This window comes from Malaclemys terrapin, chromosome 9, assembly GCF_027887155.1.
Source record: "Malaclemys terrapin pileata isolate rMalTer1 chromosome 9, rMalTer1.hap1, whole genome shotgun sequence".
Lineage (NCBI taxonomy): Eukaryota > Metazoa > Chordata > Testudines > Emydidae > Malaclemys > Malaclemys terrapin.
Window position 1 is genome coordinate 56104937 of NC_071513.1, and position 13059 is coordinate 56117995.

The following is a 13059-nucleotide window of genomic DNA, read 5'->3' on the forward strand; positions in this document are numbered from 1 at the left end:
CTTATTCATGTCCTTGTTCTTAAGTGCCTGAGTTTATAAGTGATATGATAGGCACATACCTTGTTGCCATTTAGCAACCTTAACTAACTTCTAAAAGGAAGATTTTATATTTGGAATGTAATTAGAAAGTCATTGGAATGCATACCCACAAGAGGCTGAGTTAAGGTTGCCCAGACATCCTTAACTTCAGCATTTCTCAACTTATGAGTGCTTCACTTTGCAAATGTAGTATTCCTACAGCATACAGTTTGTGAGAGGGAAGACAAGGCAACAATGTTATATTATTGAGTACTGTTTCTTAAGTTATATTAAAATGTAGTCTCTCCCACTGTTCAATCTGGGATACATCCCTGCAATTTGTATCCATGGAAGCTTCCCCATCCTCTCATAACTAGGCCCAGGAAGTCAGTGGGACTACACGTATGCATAAGAACTCCTGTATTGTGCACACATTTGCTGCCTAGTGCAAGGACAAGTGGCTTCAGCATTTCTTTGTCTGTTGATTCTGTGGGTGGTTTGGTACATTTGAAGCAGACACTATTCTGGATTACATCTTACCACGGCAAAATGCAGGAGGTCATCACCAAGCTCATTCCTTATTTTTCTGAAAAGGTTCACGACTGTTCTGCATGGACCACACCAGCCTTGATACACATCAACAACTGCACAGAGGAGAAGGTGTGTCAGTAGGGTTACGCAATGACAGGATGGGGACAGTTCAGAAATTCTGAGGCCAAGCACATACAAATAACTTGGTCAGTGCAGCTTTTCACTCCATTTTGATTGTACTAATTTCAGATTATGCAGGGTCACTTGTGCAGTGAAAGGGGGAAATTTCCAAATGCAGATAGCCAGGAAGCAAAATCCCACAATTCACTTTCAGTCTAGACGTGTGGGTTAGGTGGTCCACACCCAGATAAATTATTATAAAAGGCTGCTTGTTGTAGGCTCAAATATTGTCTCTTCATAAGGCAAAAACAGAAACACTGGAAAGTAGGGAAGAGTGGTAGCATGGGAAGAACAAGCATGGTACCTAAAAGATACAAGTCAGATTACGGCCAGGAGTTGGTAAACTAATGAAAGTTGAGCTGACAGGCAAACTTTAATTATTTGGTTTGTTCCTGTTTCTTAAAAAGGTTTTGCAAAAGGGATGTGTACACCAAAGAGCTCTGTTTGTTTGCTCTATTAATGCTGTGCAATTTGGCCTCTGAAAAATCTTGTGTATGACAGCAGCACTTTCAGAACATTATTAATCTTCACACACACATGTGCATGTTGACTCAACACATACAGATTCTGTAAGAAAAAACAGCTCTTGGACAATATTAAAGTTGAAACACCAAGCCCTCAGAAATGCAGGAAATCAACCTTAACTCTCCCGCCTTGTTTTTATCTTTTACAACAGGGTCTGGCTGAAATCGATAGAAATAATTTAGCAAGACAAGGTAGGTGAGGTAATAGTTTGTATTGGACCAATTTCTGGTTCAATAAAAGAAATTACCTCACCCGCCTTATCTCTCTAATATCCTGGGACCAAGAAGGTTAAAACATCACTAGAAAGAATTTGTCCATTTAAATAAGATTCATAGATTCATAGATTCATAGATTCATAGATTATAGGACTGGAAGGGACCTCGAGAGGTCATCGAGTCCAGTCCCCTGCCCGCATGGCAGGACCAAATACTGTCTAGACCATCCCTGATAGACATTTATCTAACCTACTCTTAAATATCTCCAGAGACAGAGATTCCACAACCTCCCTAGGCAATTTGTTCCAGTGTTTAACCACCCTGACAGTTAGGAACTTTTTCCTAATGTCCAACCTAGACCTCCCTTGCTGCAGTTTAAACCCATTGTTTCTGGTTCTATCCTTAGAGGCTAAGGTGAACAAGTTCTCTCCCTCCTCCTTATGACACCCTATTAGATACCTGAAAACTGCTATCATGTCCCCTCTCAGTCTTCTCTTTTCCAAACTAAACAAACCCAGTTCTTTCAGCCTTCCTTCATAGGTCATGTTCTCAAGACCTTTAATCATTCTTGTTGCTCTTCTTTGGACCCTTTCCAATTTCTCCACATCTTTTTTAAAATGCGGCGCCCAGAACTGGACACAATACTCCAGCTGAGGCCTAACCAGAGCAGAGTAGAGCGGAAGAAGGACTTCTCGTGTCTTGCTCACAACACACCTGTTAATGCATCCCAGAATCATGTTTGCTTTTTTTGCAACAGCATCACACTGTTGACTCATATTTAGCTTGTGGTCCACTATAACCCCTAGATCCCTTTCTGCCGTACTCCTTCCTAGACAGTCTTTTCCCATTCTGTATGTGTGAAATTGATTTTTCCTTCCTAAGTGGAGCACTTTGCATTTGTCTTTGTTAAACTTCATCCTGTTTACCTCAGCCCATTTCTCCAAGAGAAATAAGAAAGAAAACCAGTGTCCTTCCCTATAATTAGCACTTCTGATAAGAGAGGGCAGCACCTACTCTGGACATTACTCATTGTTACAGGCTGTTCTGACCCTTTAAGAGGGCTGGGGCTCAGCTGCACCTGTTATGGGCATAGCTATCCCCCAGGTCAAGGAAATGGGCAAAGTCATATAACAAGGTGAACATGTGGTTAAGAGCAGCCCTGATGGGAAAATGAGAGCACTTGTGGTTCAGTCAGAGAGGGACTCCAGGGAGAACAGCTGTGGGAGTCAGAGGTCTATAGAAGAGCAGGATGATATACGGAAGGGCTGGGAGTACAGAAATAGGGGTTAGGAAGGAGCAATGGGGTGGTTGAGGCTACAAAGGGGCAGAAAGCCCAGTTGTTTAGGGTTCCCAGGATGAGAACCTATAGTAGAAAGTGGATCTGGATTCCCCCTATGCTGTCACACTGTAAAGGGGTGCAGCAACTCCTGCTAGTAAGGGGAGGACTGAATGGCTGTTTATACTACCATTTAATGAAGTGCTGCAGTGACCCCTACCGGCCAGGGAAAGATTGAGAGACGCAGAGCCCAGGGGGAGGGCAGGGGTGGAAGAGAAGACAGACCCTCAGGAAGGAAGGGATGTGACCAGCCAATGACTGGGGTGGAAGACTCTTCTGTATTGTGTTTGCCTGGACTTTGGTACCCTGAAAGGGGCAGACTTTTTGGGGCATGGCCCAGGAGTTAAATCATCTCAGCAACCAATCCATGCTGCAGGTGAGGGGAACCTGAGGCAGCAGATGGGCCTGGAGCCAGACTCTATAGGTCACTCTTACGTTCCCAAATATATACACCTGCTCACTGAATCTCAGTGGAGGAAGCTGAGTGTTTTCTCCCCTTAGACATTCAGACTCTGTGCTGTCCTGCCACAGCACTGCATTCCAGCGAAAGGGGTGCAATTCCCATGCTGAAACTACATCAGCTAGGCTGGTAAAACTAAGGCCTGCTCTAGAAAAGCAAGTTGCATTGGTTTAATGAAAGGTACGATTTTAAATGAATTTAGTTAAGCCAGTGCAAAAGGATATGTATGTGTAGTGCTAATAGACCCTGGGGGTTGGTGGGCAGAATTGAACCTGGGACCTCTGGAGCTTAGTGCACCAGCCTCTACTGCATGAGCTAAAAGCCAATTGGCTGTTAGCTAAGGCTGTAGAGCACACACTTTTTATTTTGTTTTTGTGTTCCCTCTCTCTCTCTCCTCTCCCCTACCCCCCACTAGATGGGACAGAACACCACACCCAGGAGGTGTGTGGATTACATATGCACACACTGAGGTGATCCAAGTGGTGACCCATGGACTGGATCCAGCCTGCAGAACAATACCATCTGGACCCCAAACGTGTCCCTGTCCTCCAGCAGACCTGCTCTAAAAAATAACATCCTACGTGCAAGGCCACTCTGCATGGAGGATGCCACTTTGTAGAGCAAAATGGAATCCTCTATGCAGCATGACCTCACATACAATGTATGTGTGAAGTCATGCCAAATGGAGGACTCCATTTTGTAGAGCATACAATTCTGTATGTGGCCACAGAGGTGCCCCCAAACTAGCATCCAGCCCACAGGCCTGAAAAGGTAGGACCACCAGCTTATGCCAATTAGTAACAGATTTAAATTAATCCGAGCAAGCCTCTTAAACCAAAATACGAGTGTCTATCCAGCCTTTTGCACCAATTTCACTAAAATTGGTTTAAAAAATTATTTGTTATTTTATTTAATTATTTAAGTTAAGTTAACTGGTGCCACTTTCTCAAGTTACCGATAAGGAATGAACTCTCCTACATATGCATCCTTTGGGCTAGCCGCTACTCAGGCTAACTCTGAGGAGGTTAGGCACCTACAGGTGATACTGGTTCAAAGCTGAAGCACTGACGGTCTCAATCATTGCAGGCTTAAGTTGATGACAGTGTTATGACAGGAATCTTTGCAGAAATGTTTGTATTACTGCCAGTTTGGGGAAAGCTGTTGCAAACAGCAGGAGAGTGTAACTCTGCCTAGAGTCATCTCTCTAACTAGAGTCAATTCCTGGGGCAGGATTCTCCCTGACAGATTGAAAGGGGTATAGATAGGAGTTGTTAGATTAACCTGAGCAAGAGAAATTTCAGGTGGAGTATCATGAAGGAGCCTCAAAAATTATGTCTAGTAGATTGTGGAGCAGAATCTCAAGCAAAGTCGTAAAGTCATTTCTGGCAGGACAAAGCAACTGAATATCTACAGCAGCTACCAGTCCTCCATGGGCAAGGGGACCAGGATGATCCAAAGATATCTCAACCATGTTCATTTTATATCACTCTGTTTGTTTCCCACCCCCTGCCTTACAAGGAAAGTGGCACACCTTCATTTCCATACTTTGCTGGTCCTGAGTGCAGGGGGATGTTTGTTTTGAAATTAAATATAAGTGATCTGAAATGTTTGCTCAGTCCTTACCTATCAGTCCTTTGAAACCCAGCATTTCTTCCCAAAGCTCCTGGTTATTGATAGTAACCTGAGTTAAAATTAAAATATATACATTGTGAGTATGCAATATGCAATAACTGTTTATTTTACTACAAAACAGTTTAACTTTTATATTTAAACAAGTCACAGCAAACCATGACACAGGAACAGCTGGAAGAAAGGTTCTGACTACAATACTCAGTATTGAAGAGTCTCTTACAATACCCAATGGGATGTTAATACCAAGACCCACTGTTCTGGGGTACCCGAACCCCCAGCAGGACTCTGGGTGTGTGGTAAGAGGGAAAGAACACAGCTGTTTCATCTCCTCCCTTCAAGCAGATATATGTGGGTGCTGGCAGGCGTACCAGGGTGGGGGAATTTTTGGTGGTGTCTAGTAGGCACCAGTGCAAATTTCCCCATGGAGAAGTATGAAGTCAGCATTAAGGATCTGTTTTATAGTGTAATTGCGAGGAATGTAATGTGTATTATGTTACTGTACATGCTGTATGTATGGGACTTATTTATAGAAAGGCAGAGTCTGTCAGTGAAAGTGGTGAATGTAATGTGTGGTGGTAAGATATGTTGAAGGAGGATACTCTACCTGGACACTTCTTGGCTTTTATGGGTTTGTGTGGATGTTCCTTTTAGGCAACCCTAACTGGGTGTTGCTTGTTCTTGGTTTGTGAGAATTTCCTTGTTTTTTTGAAGCTACATGTAGGAATTCAGTAGAAATGACAGACCTTTCCTCCCCTTAGAAATTATAAGTGGAGCTGGAAGTTTTCCATCCCAGGTGTCTTTCTCATACTTTTCTACTTGTTTATTTATTTATTTATTTTAAGTTTCCACAAATGAGATTAGAAAAAATATATTTTGTCCCTTTTACAAAATTTGTATAGTTGTTTTGTTGAGATGATCTAGTGCATCCATGCTTTGCAGCAAGGGCTTGAAATTTAGCAGGGATGTGCCTTTAGCTAGTGTAAGGGATGTGCCTTTTGCTTTCTTGGTTTAAAAAACAAAAAAGCCCAAATTTGGCCAGTTTGAAAAATCTCAGTTTGCACAAGCTCACTGAAGACGTGTTAGTGTGACAACTGAATGCTCTGAAGATTCCATCTGTAGAGAGCATGCTCCAGTCTAAGGCTGTTGGGGCTGAACAGGCCTTTCCTTGCAATTGCTACAGGCCAGTGTGGCACCAGGCACAGAAACTGAACACAGGAAGATTCTCTCCAGTGCTTTCAATGCTCCTCCTGCTGGCCTGTGGAAAAGAACACTGCCTGATTTGAATGCTGGTAGGACAAGGACCAGACCTGGGGCAGTAGGTAGATTAGGACAAGAAGCCTGGAGTGGGGTAGAACTTGGACTAGAGTGACCAGACAGCAAGTGTGAAAAATCAGGATGGGGTGGGGGGTAATAGGAGCCTATATAAGAAAAAGACCCAAAAGTCGGGACTGTCCCTATACAATCAGGACATCTGGTCACCCTAAATGAGATTGGGAGGAGGAAGACTAGTACTGGGAGCCAGTGGGAGGGAACAAAGATGGGGGAGATTGACTGGATTATGAGCTGGAGGATGGAGAAACTGGGACTGGCTGGGGACAGAGAGTGGGACAAGAACCTGGGGTGCAGTGGGGAGAGACTGCAAGAATAAACTGAGGCGAGCTGGGCAAGAAGATTGAGACTGGGTTGAAGAAATGTGGGGGGGGGAGGAGTCGTGGAGGAAGAGACAAGACAGGGAAAAGCTGAAGGGGATGGGGTACAAGTGGTCAGGCTTGAGTTGAATAAAAGAAGGACTGTGACCTCCAGAGGACACTACCCTCCAGAACTTGGAATGGAACTAAAATTCTTGAATCTCACCATTCCTTTCGTGACTGATTCAAGTAAGGGAATAAAAGCCTAATATACTGTTATTAAGTAGCATGTTACTTCTTCAGTATGAGTGGTAGAAGTCAGAGCTGTGCAGCAGAAGGTCATGGTTTCAAACCTTGCTGACAACCAAGCAAACTCTATTTTACCAAGCCCCTGAAAGCAGCTTGTTCCTGGACTGGGGGCTGCTATTTCCACTGTCAGGCATCTTCCCAGCCAACCAAACATCACCACTGATCAAATTAATGGAGATATCCTATCCCCTAGAACTAGAAGGGACCTTGAAAGGTCATCAAGTCCAGCCTCCTGCTTCACTAACAGAACCAAGTACTGATTTTGCCCCAGATCCCTAAGTGGCCCCCTCAAGGATTGAGCTCACAACCCTGGGTTTAGCAGGCCAATGCTCAAACCACTGAGCTATCCCTCCCTCCATTTTATTTGGGTGGTTTGCTTGTAAGTTAAGTAGAAATTATCAATTTTTGAAGAGAAAGGCTAGAAGACTTGAGGAAAAAAACAGGGTGTGAACTTCAAAGACAGGGGATATTCATAGATTCTAAGGCCAGAAGGGATCACTGTGATCATCTAGTCTGACCTCCTGTACAACACAGGACATAGAACTTTCCCACAATCATTCCTAGAGCATATATTCAGAAAAACATCCAGTCTTGATAAAAAAATTGCCAGTGATGCAGAATCTACCATGATCCTTGTAAATTGTTCTAGTGGTTAATTACTCTCACCATTAAAAATTGATGCCTTATTTCCAGTTTGAATTTGTCTACTTTCAACTTCCAGACATTGGATCATGTTAGACCTTTTTCTGCTGGATTGAAGAGCCCATTATTAAATATCTGTTCCCCATGTAGGTGCTTATAGACTATAATCAAGTCACCCCTTCAACCTTCTTTTTGTTAAGCTAAACAGATTGAGCTCCTTGAGTCTATCACCATAAGGCATGTTTTCTAATCCTTTCATCATTCTTGTGGCTCTTCTCTGTACCCATTTCAATTTATCAATATCTTTCTTAAAATGTGGACACCAGAACTAGACACAGGATTCCAGCAGCAGTCACACCAATGCTAAATACAGAGCTAAAATAACCCTTCTACTCCTACTCAAGTTTCCCCTGTTTATGCATCCCAGGGTTGCATTAGCTCTTTTGGCCACAGTGTCACGCTGGGAGCTCATATTCAGCTGATTATCCACTATCAACCCCAAATATTTTTCAGAGTCACTGCTTCCCAGCATAGTGTCTCCCATCCTGTAAGTATGGCCTACATTCTTGGGGTATACATTTACATGTAGCCATATTAAAATGCGTATTGCTTGTGCCCAGTTTACTACGCGATCCAGATCACTCTGTATCACTGACCTGTCCTCGTCACTATTTACCATTCTCCCAATTTTTGTGTCTGCAAACTTTATCAGTGATAATTTTACATTTTCTTCCAGGTCATTAATAATAATGTTAAATAGCGTAGGGCCACAAACTGAGCTCTGTGGGATCCCAGGAATCCTGCATATGATGTGTATGAATTTTGAACTTGGTGGGTATTATAGTTTTCATGCAAAAGGGGCACAAAGTTTTGTGAGATGCCATGCAAGATTTATGCATGTGATTTTAAAAATTCACATACTTTTCTAAGAGTAATTTCCGCTTTTAGTTGTTTAAAACAAGTAATTGTTTCATTTCAGAAACATCAAGGTCCTGTCAAAGCAAATGCCCTATTCCACTTTTGCCCTAGAGCAGACATTGGCAAACAACGCCCACGCAGGCCACATCTGGCCTGCGGAACCGTCCTGCCTGGCCCCTGAGCTCCCGGCTGGGGAGTCTAGTCCCCGGCCCCTCCCCCGCTGTCCTCCCTCCCCCGCAGCCATGCCGCCACGCAGGCAGCATGGGGAGCGCAGCTGGCTCTGGCCGGGTGTTGAGGCTGTGAGTTCCTATTGCTGGTATTGCGAGGGGGGGGTTGGGTAAGGGAGCGGGGGGTCCTGGGAGGCCGTCAAGGGGGAGGGGGCAGTTGGATGGGCGGAGGTTCTGGGGGGGTGGTCAGGGGATGGGGAAAAGGGAGGGTTGGGAGTGGGAGTCCCGGGGGGCCTGTCAGGGGGCGGGGATGTGGATAGGGGTCTGGAGGGGGCAGTCAGGGGACAAGGAGCAGGGGGAGTTGGATGGGTCGGGGGTTCTGAGGGGGGCAGTCAGGGGGCAGGAAGTGGGAGGGGGTGGATGGAGGCGGGAGCCAGGCTGTTTGGGGAGGCACAGCCTTCCCTACCCGGCCCTCCATACAGTTGTGCAACCCCGATGTGGCCCTCGGGCCAAAAAGTTTGCCCACCCCTGCCCTAGAGCCACCATCAGTGCCTCAGTAATACCACTAGAACTTAATACTTGACTTTTCACTTTGGCCACTGGATGGCAGGATTTATATTAGGGTCACCCTTCTTGCATCAGTAAAGATTATGCCTTTATGGGTTGAATTTTAAATGCAGTTCTTAACATTGTGTTTCTTGAGATGCTCAGTGAAGTGCCTGCCTTCACTGTGGCTAGTGAGCCATATGCAGATGAATGCATATTGGGATCATATCAACTCCATTTTTTTTAAAGTCCATTTGGCACTGTGGAACAAAGATGGGATGATATCTCTCCAGGTACCTAATATATAACATATGGCAAATTATCACAGGGAGGCTTTGCAGAGAAGTGAAGTTTCAGCACTGACTGCTGCAGAAAAGAAAAGCCATCTACAGAAGGAACTCTATACCACACAAGAACCAAATCGGCACAGAGTGCTAGCCAGCCTGCTACCCCTCTGTGAGGTTGGCCCCATGACACAAATGGAACACTAGATACTCTAAACTAAGAAATATCCAGGCCACTGTTTACAGAACAGACCTTTGTCCCTTCTGGCTAATGGTATCTGTGACATTCCCCTCTGGTGTTATCTGGATCGGTGATCTGCTAGGTCACTCCAATCCTTGACTGCTGGAGCCAGCCTTACCCTGCTCTGCTGTGAGAGCCCCCACTCCTGGGCTGTTCACACACATCCTCTAGCATGTAAGCTGCTCCTTGGATTGTGCAACCAAATGACACTAGCCAATATCTCTGGTCCCAGACAGAACCCTAGGAACCTCCATCTTGCAGCATCCAGTTATGCCCACTGGACACTGCAAGCTTATATGAGTTCGTCAATTTAACAAAGAAATTGATATGTACCAGGCTTGTTATCCCAAGGGGAGTCTCTGACACGCTTCAAACCAAACGCACTGCTTCAGGTAGAATAAACAAACAAATTTATTAACTACAAAGATAGACTTTAAGTGATATTAAGTGATAGGCAAAAAGTCAGAGTGGTTACCAAAATAAAATAAAATATAAGCACACAGTCTGAACTCTCAACCCTATTAGACTGGGCAACATCTAGATTAAGCAGTTTTTCTCAACCAACTGGATATTGCAGTCCTAAATATACAGGTTTGTTCCTGAAACCTGGGCCAATCTTCTCTGACGGAGTCTTGTCTTCTTCTCAGTGTCTTAGTTGCTTGCAGTGAAGGTGGGGGCAGGAGAAGGGCTCAGTATGTGTCCACTCTGTCTGGTTTATACCCTTAGCCCATGTGCTTGGGGATCACACGTCCAGGCATGTCTGGGAGGCATTGCTGAGTCTTTCCATGCAAGGTTGAGCAATTCCCCTGCTGTGACCTCATGCAGGTGAGTCATTGCATTGTAGCTCCCTTGCTGGACAATGGTTGTTGATCGGTTGTTTGACACCCTGCCCGGGCATTGGTTATTTTCCTTGCTGTTGCCTCTGGGGAGCTAATATCTGGCTGATTCCCCAACTTACAGCATGTTTTACTGACCACCATACAACACAATTCTCATAACTTCATATGCATTAATGATACACATATATAGATAGAGAAGTGACTTTCAGCAGATCATAACCTTTCCCCTGATACCTTACAAGGCAAGCTTTATATGTAAGATCATGATTATATGTAAATGAGGAATATGGGGGTTACAGTATGCTCCCCCAAGGTATAGAATGTCACAGTATTCATTTATATAAATGCATAAATACAGTACTCTTACCCTCACAGATTAACAGCTAACCCAGCCCGCATAACACAAAGCACTAGGCAGGCTGTCACATTTAACAAAACCCCACCTGCTCCACAACCCCAATGTTCAACCCTCCACAGATCCTCATCCTGTTTCAAAATAGTTGGGCCTTGGAGTGTAACCGGAAGGTCACCAGATCCCACACAGGGCACTGAGCTTCAAAGCTGGGAGCTCTTCATGGAAAAGGCACTGCCAGCGCCCCTCCCCAATAGAAATGGCCAATGCCTCCCTCAGAGAGTGAGCTACCAGCCTATATGAAGATGCAACAATCCACCCTGCCCTGAAGAAGCCAACACATAATACAGCCAATCTGTCCAATTACTGTTCTTGTCTCTAATCTCTCCTTAAGTCAAAATAATGGAAAAAGTACTGGCAACTGCCCTCCAAGACCACATGCTGACTGCTGATAGCCTGGATCACACACAGTCTGGTTTCAGATCAGAGTGTAGAACAGAGACAGATCTTGTGGCACTAAAATAACCTCCTTATAGTTATTGACTCAGATTTTGAGGCCAGAGGGAACCATTTACTCTAAACTCCTGCATGACACAGGCCAGAATTTCACCCAGCAATTCCTGCATCAAGCCCAGTAACTTGTGGTTGTAATACAGAAGAGTTAGAAAGACAGCAGACCTCAATTTAAAGTCTCCAGGTGATGGAGAATCCACCTCATTCTTGGTAATATGTTCCAGTGGGTACGTATCCACAGTGTTAAAAAATTGCACCTTATTTCCAATTTGAGTTTTCCTACCTTCAACTTCCACCTATTGGATCTTCTTATGCCTTTGTCTGTGTGAGTCAAGACCTGTCTGGTATCAGAAATCTCCTCCACACATATGTATTCATCGATTATGAGCAATTCACTCTTAACCTTTTCTTCCATCAGTTCAGTAGACTGAGTTCCTTCAGTCTCTCAGTGTCAGGTAGATTTTCCAGACCTAGAATCTTTCTCATAGCTCTTCTTTCAACCCTCTCAAATTCTCCAATATCTTCTTTAAAGTGTAGACACCAAAACTATATGCAATATTCCAGCAATAGTCTCATTTATGCCATGTGCAGAGGTAATACCACCTCCCTACTCCTACTCAATATTCTTTGAAAGACTAAGTTGGAAGGGGTAGAAGTTTCTCAATTTTCTTAGGGGAGCCAAACTCTAGCTGAATGTCATCACTGGAATGAACCCCACCTACTCCTTTCTGCACCTCTTACAGGAATGGCTCTTTTTCCAAGTTCTCCTACTGCTTTGGCTCTCAGCACAGGAAGACTTTCTAGACTGATTCCCTACAGAATTCTTTTTACATGTGACGATCCTGAGGAAATCAAAATGTAACAGAATAGGACTTGAAAGTACCTTCTTGGAAGAGCAGCTGTGAATGGTGTTCAGACTTCCATAGAGGTCTTGGTGACAGAGGCTGAATTACCACAACCCCTTATTGTAAATGACCCTGCTGCATCCTTTAAAAACACCTACTTCGGGGGCTGCTCTGATTTGCTGCAATCTCCCCATCTCTCCCACCCTTTACTCCCTCAAGGAAGACTTGCCTCTGCTGAGACCCTGCACCATCGATTTCCAAGCAGAAGCTGGAGTAACTCAGGCCAAATTTACCCCACAGTACTGACAGCAAGTATAAAAGGTGCCATACCATCAGTTCTGAAATGTATTTGTAGCATGGACCTCTATTACTGACCTGCAGTATTATCTCCTTCTTCTTACTGGCCATTATTCTGCAAGAAGAATAAAAGTCACTGAAACAACAGTACAGAGCAATTGCTGTTTGCAGTTCAGAGCCACCTCACAGCAGCATAATCACTGATCTAGTACAAAGGAGGGAGTCCTCTTTCTACAATGGAAATTCACGTGCTGGCCAGCCCGCTGTTGTAGGGAAAGGCTTTTCCATGCCATGCTCAGCCAGCGGGGTTTTACACTGTTCAGCAGTGTGTTGGTGGGCTCCTCTGGAAGGATTCATATGGCCAGAAGGGACCATTGTGATCACACAACGTGTTTACTAATCCTTTAATTATTCTAATAGCTCATCTCAGAACCCTCTCCAATTTATCAACATCCTTCTTGAACTGTGGACACCAGAACCTCTCGCAACTCCTACTTGAGATTCCCCTGTTTATGCATCCAAGTATTGCATTAGCTGTTTTGGCCACAGCGTCACACTGGGAGCTCATGTTCAGCTGATTA

General features: G+C 44.4%; 1 protein-coding gene across 1 annotated transcript in view; it reads right to left on the minus strand.

Annotated features, from left to right (window-relative positions):
• The window catches only part of NME9 (NME/NM23 family member 9), a 38317-nt gene that overhangs the window by 10379 nt on the left and 14879 nt on the right, over positions 1-13059 (minus strand). Inside the window, exons 2-4 of the mRNA XM_054038811.1 lie at positions 12557-12593; positions 4889-4946; positions 559-662 (exon numbers count right to left, since the gene is read on the minus strand). Of these exons, the coding sequence (XP_053894786.1) occupies positions 559-662; positions 4889-4946; positions 12557-12589 (195 nt within the window). The 5' untranslated portion in view covers positions 12590-12593. The remainder of the gene's footprint in view (positions 1-558; positions 663-4888; positions 4947-12556; positions 12594-13059) is intronic.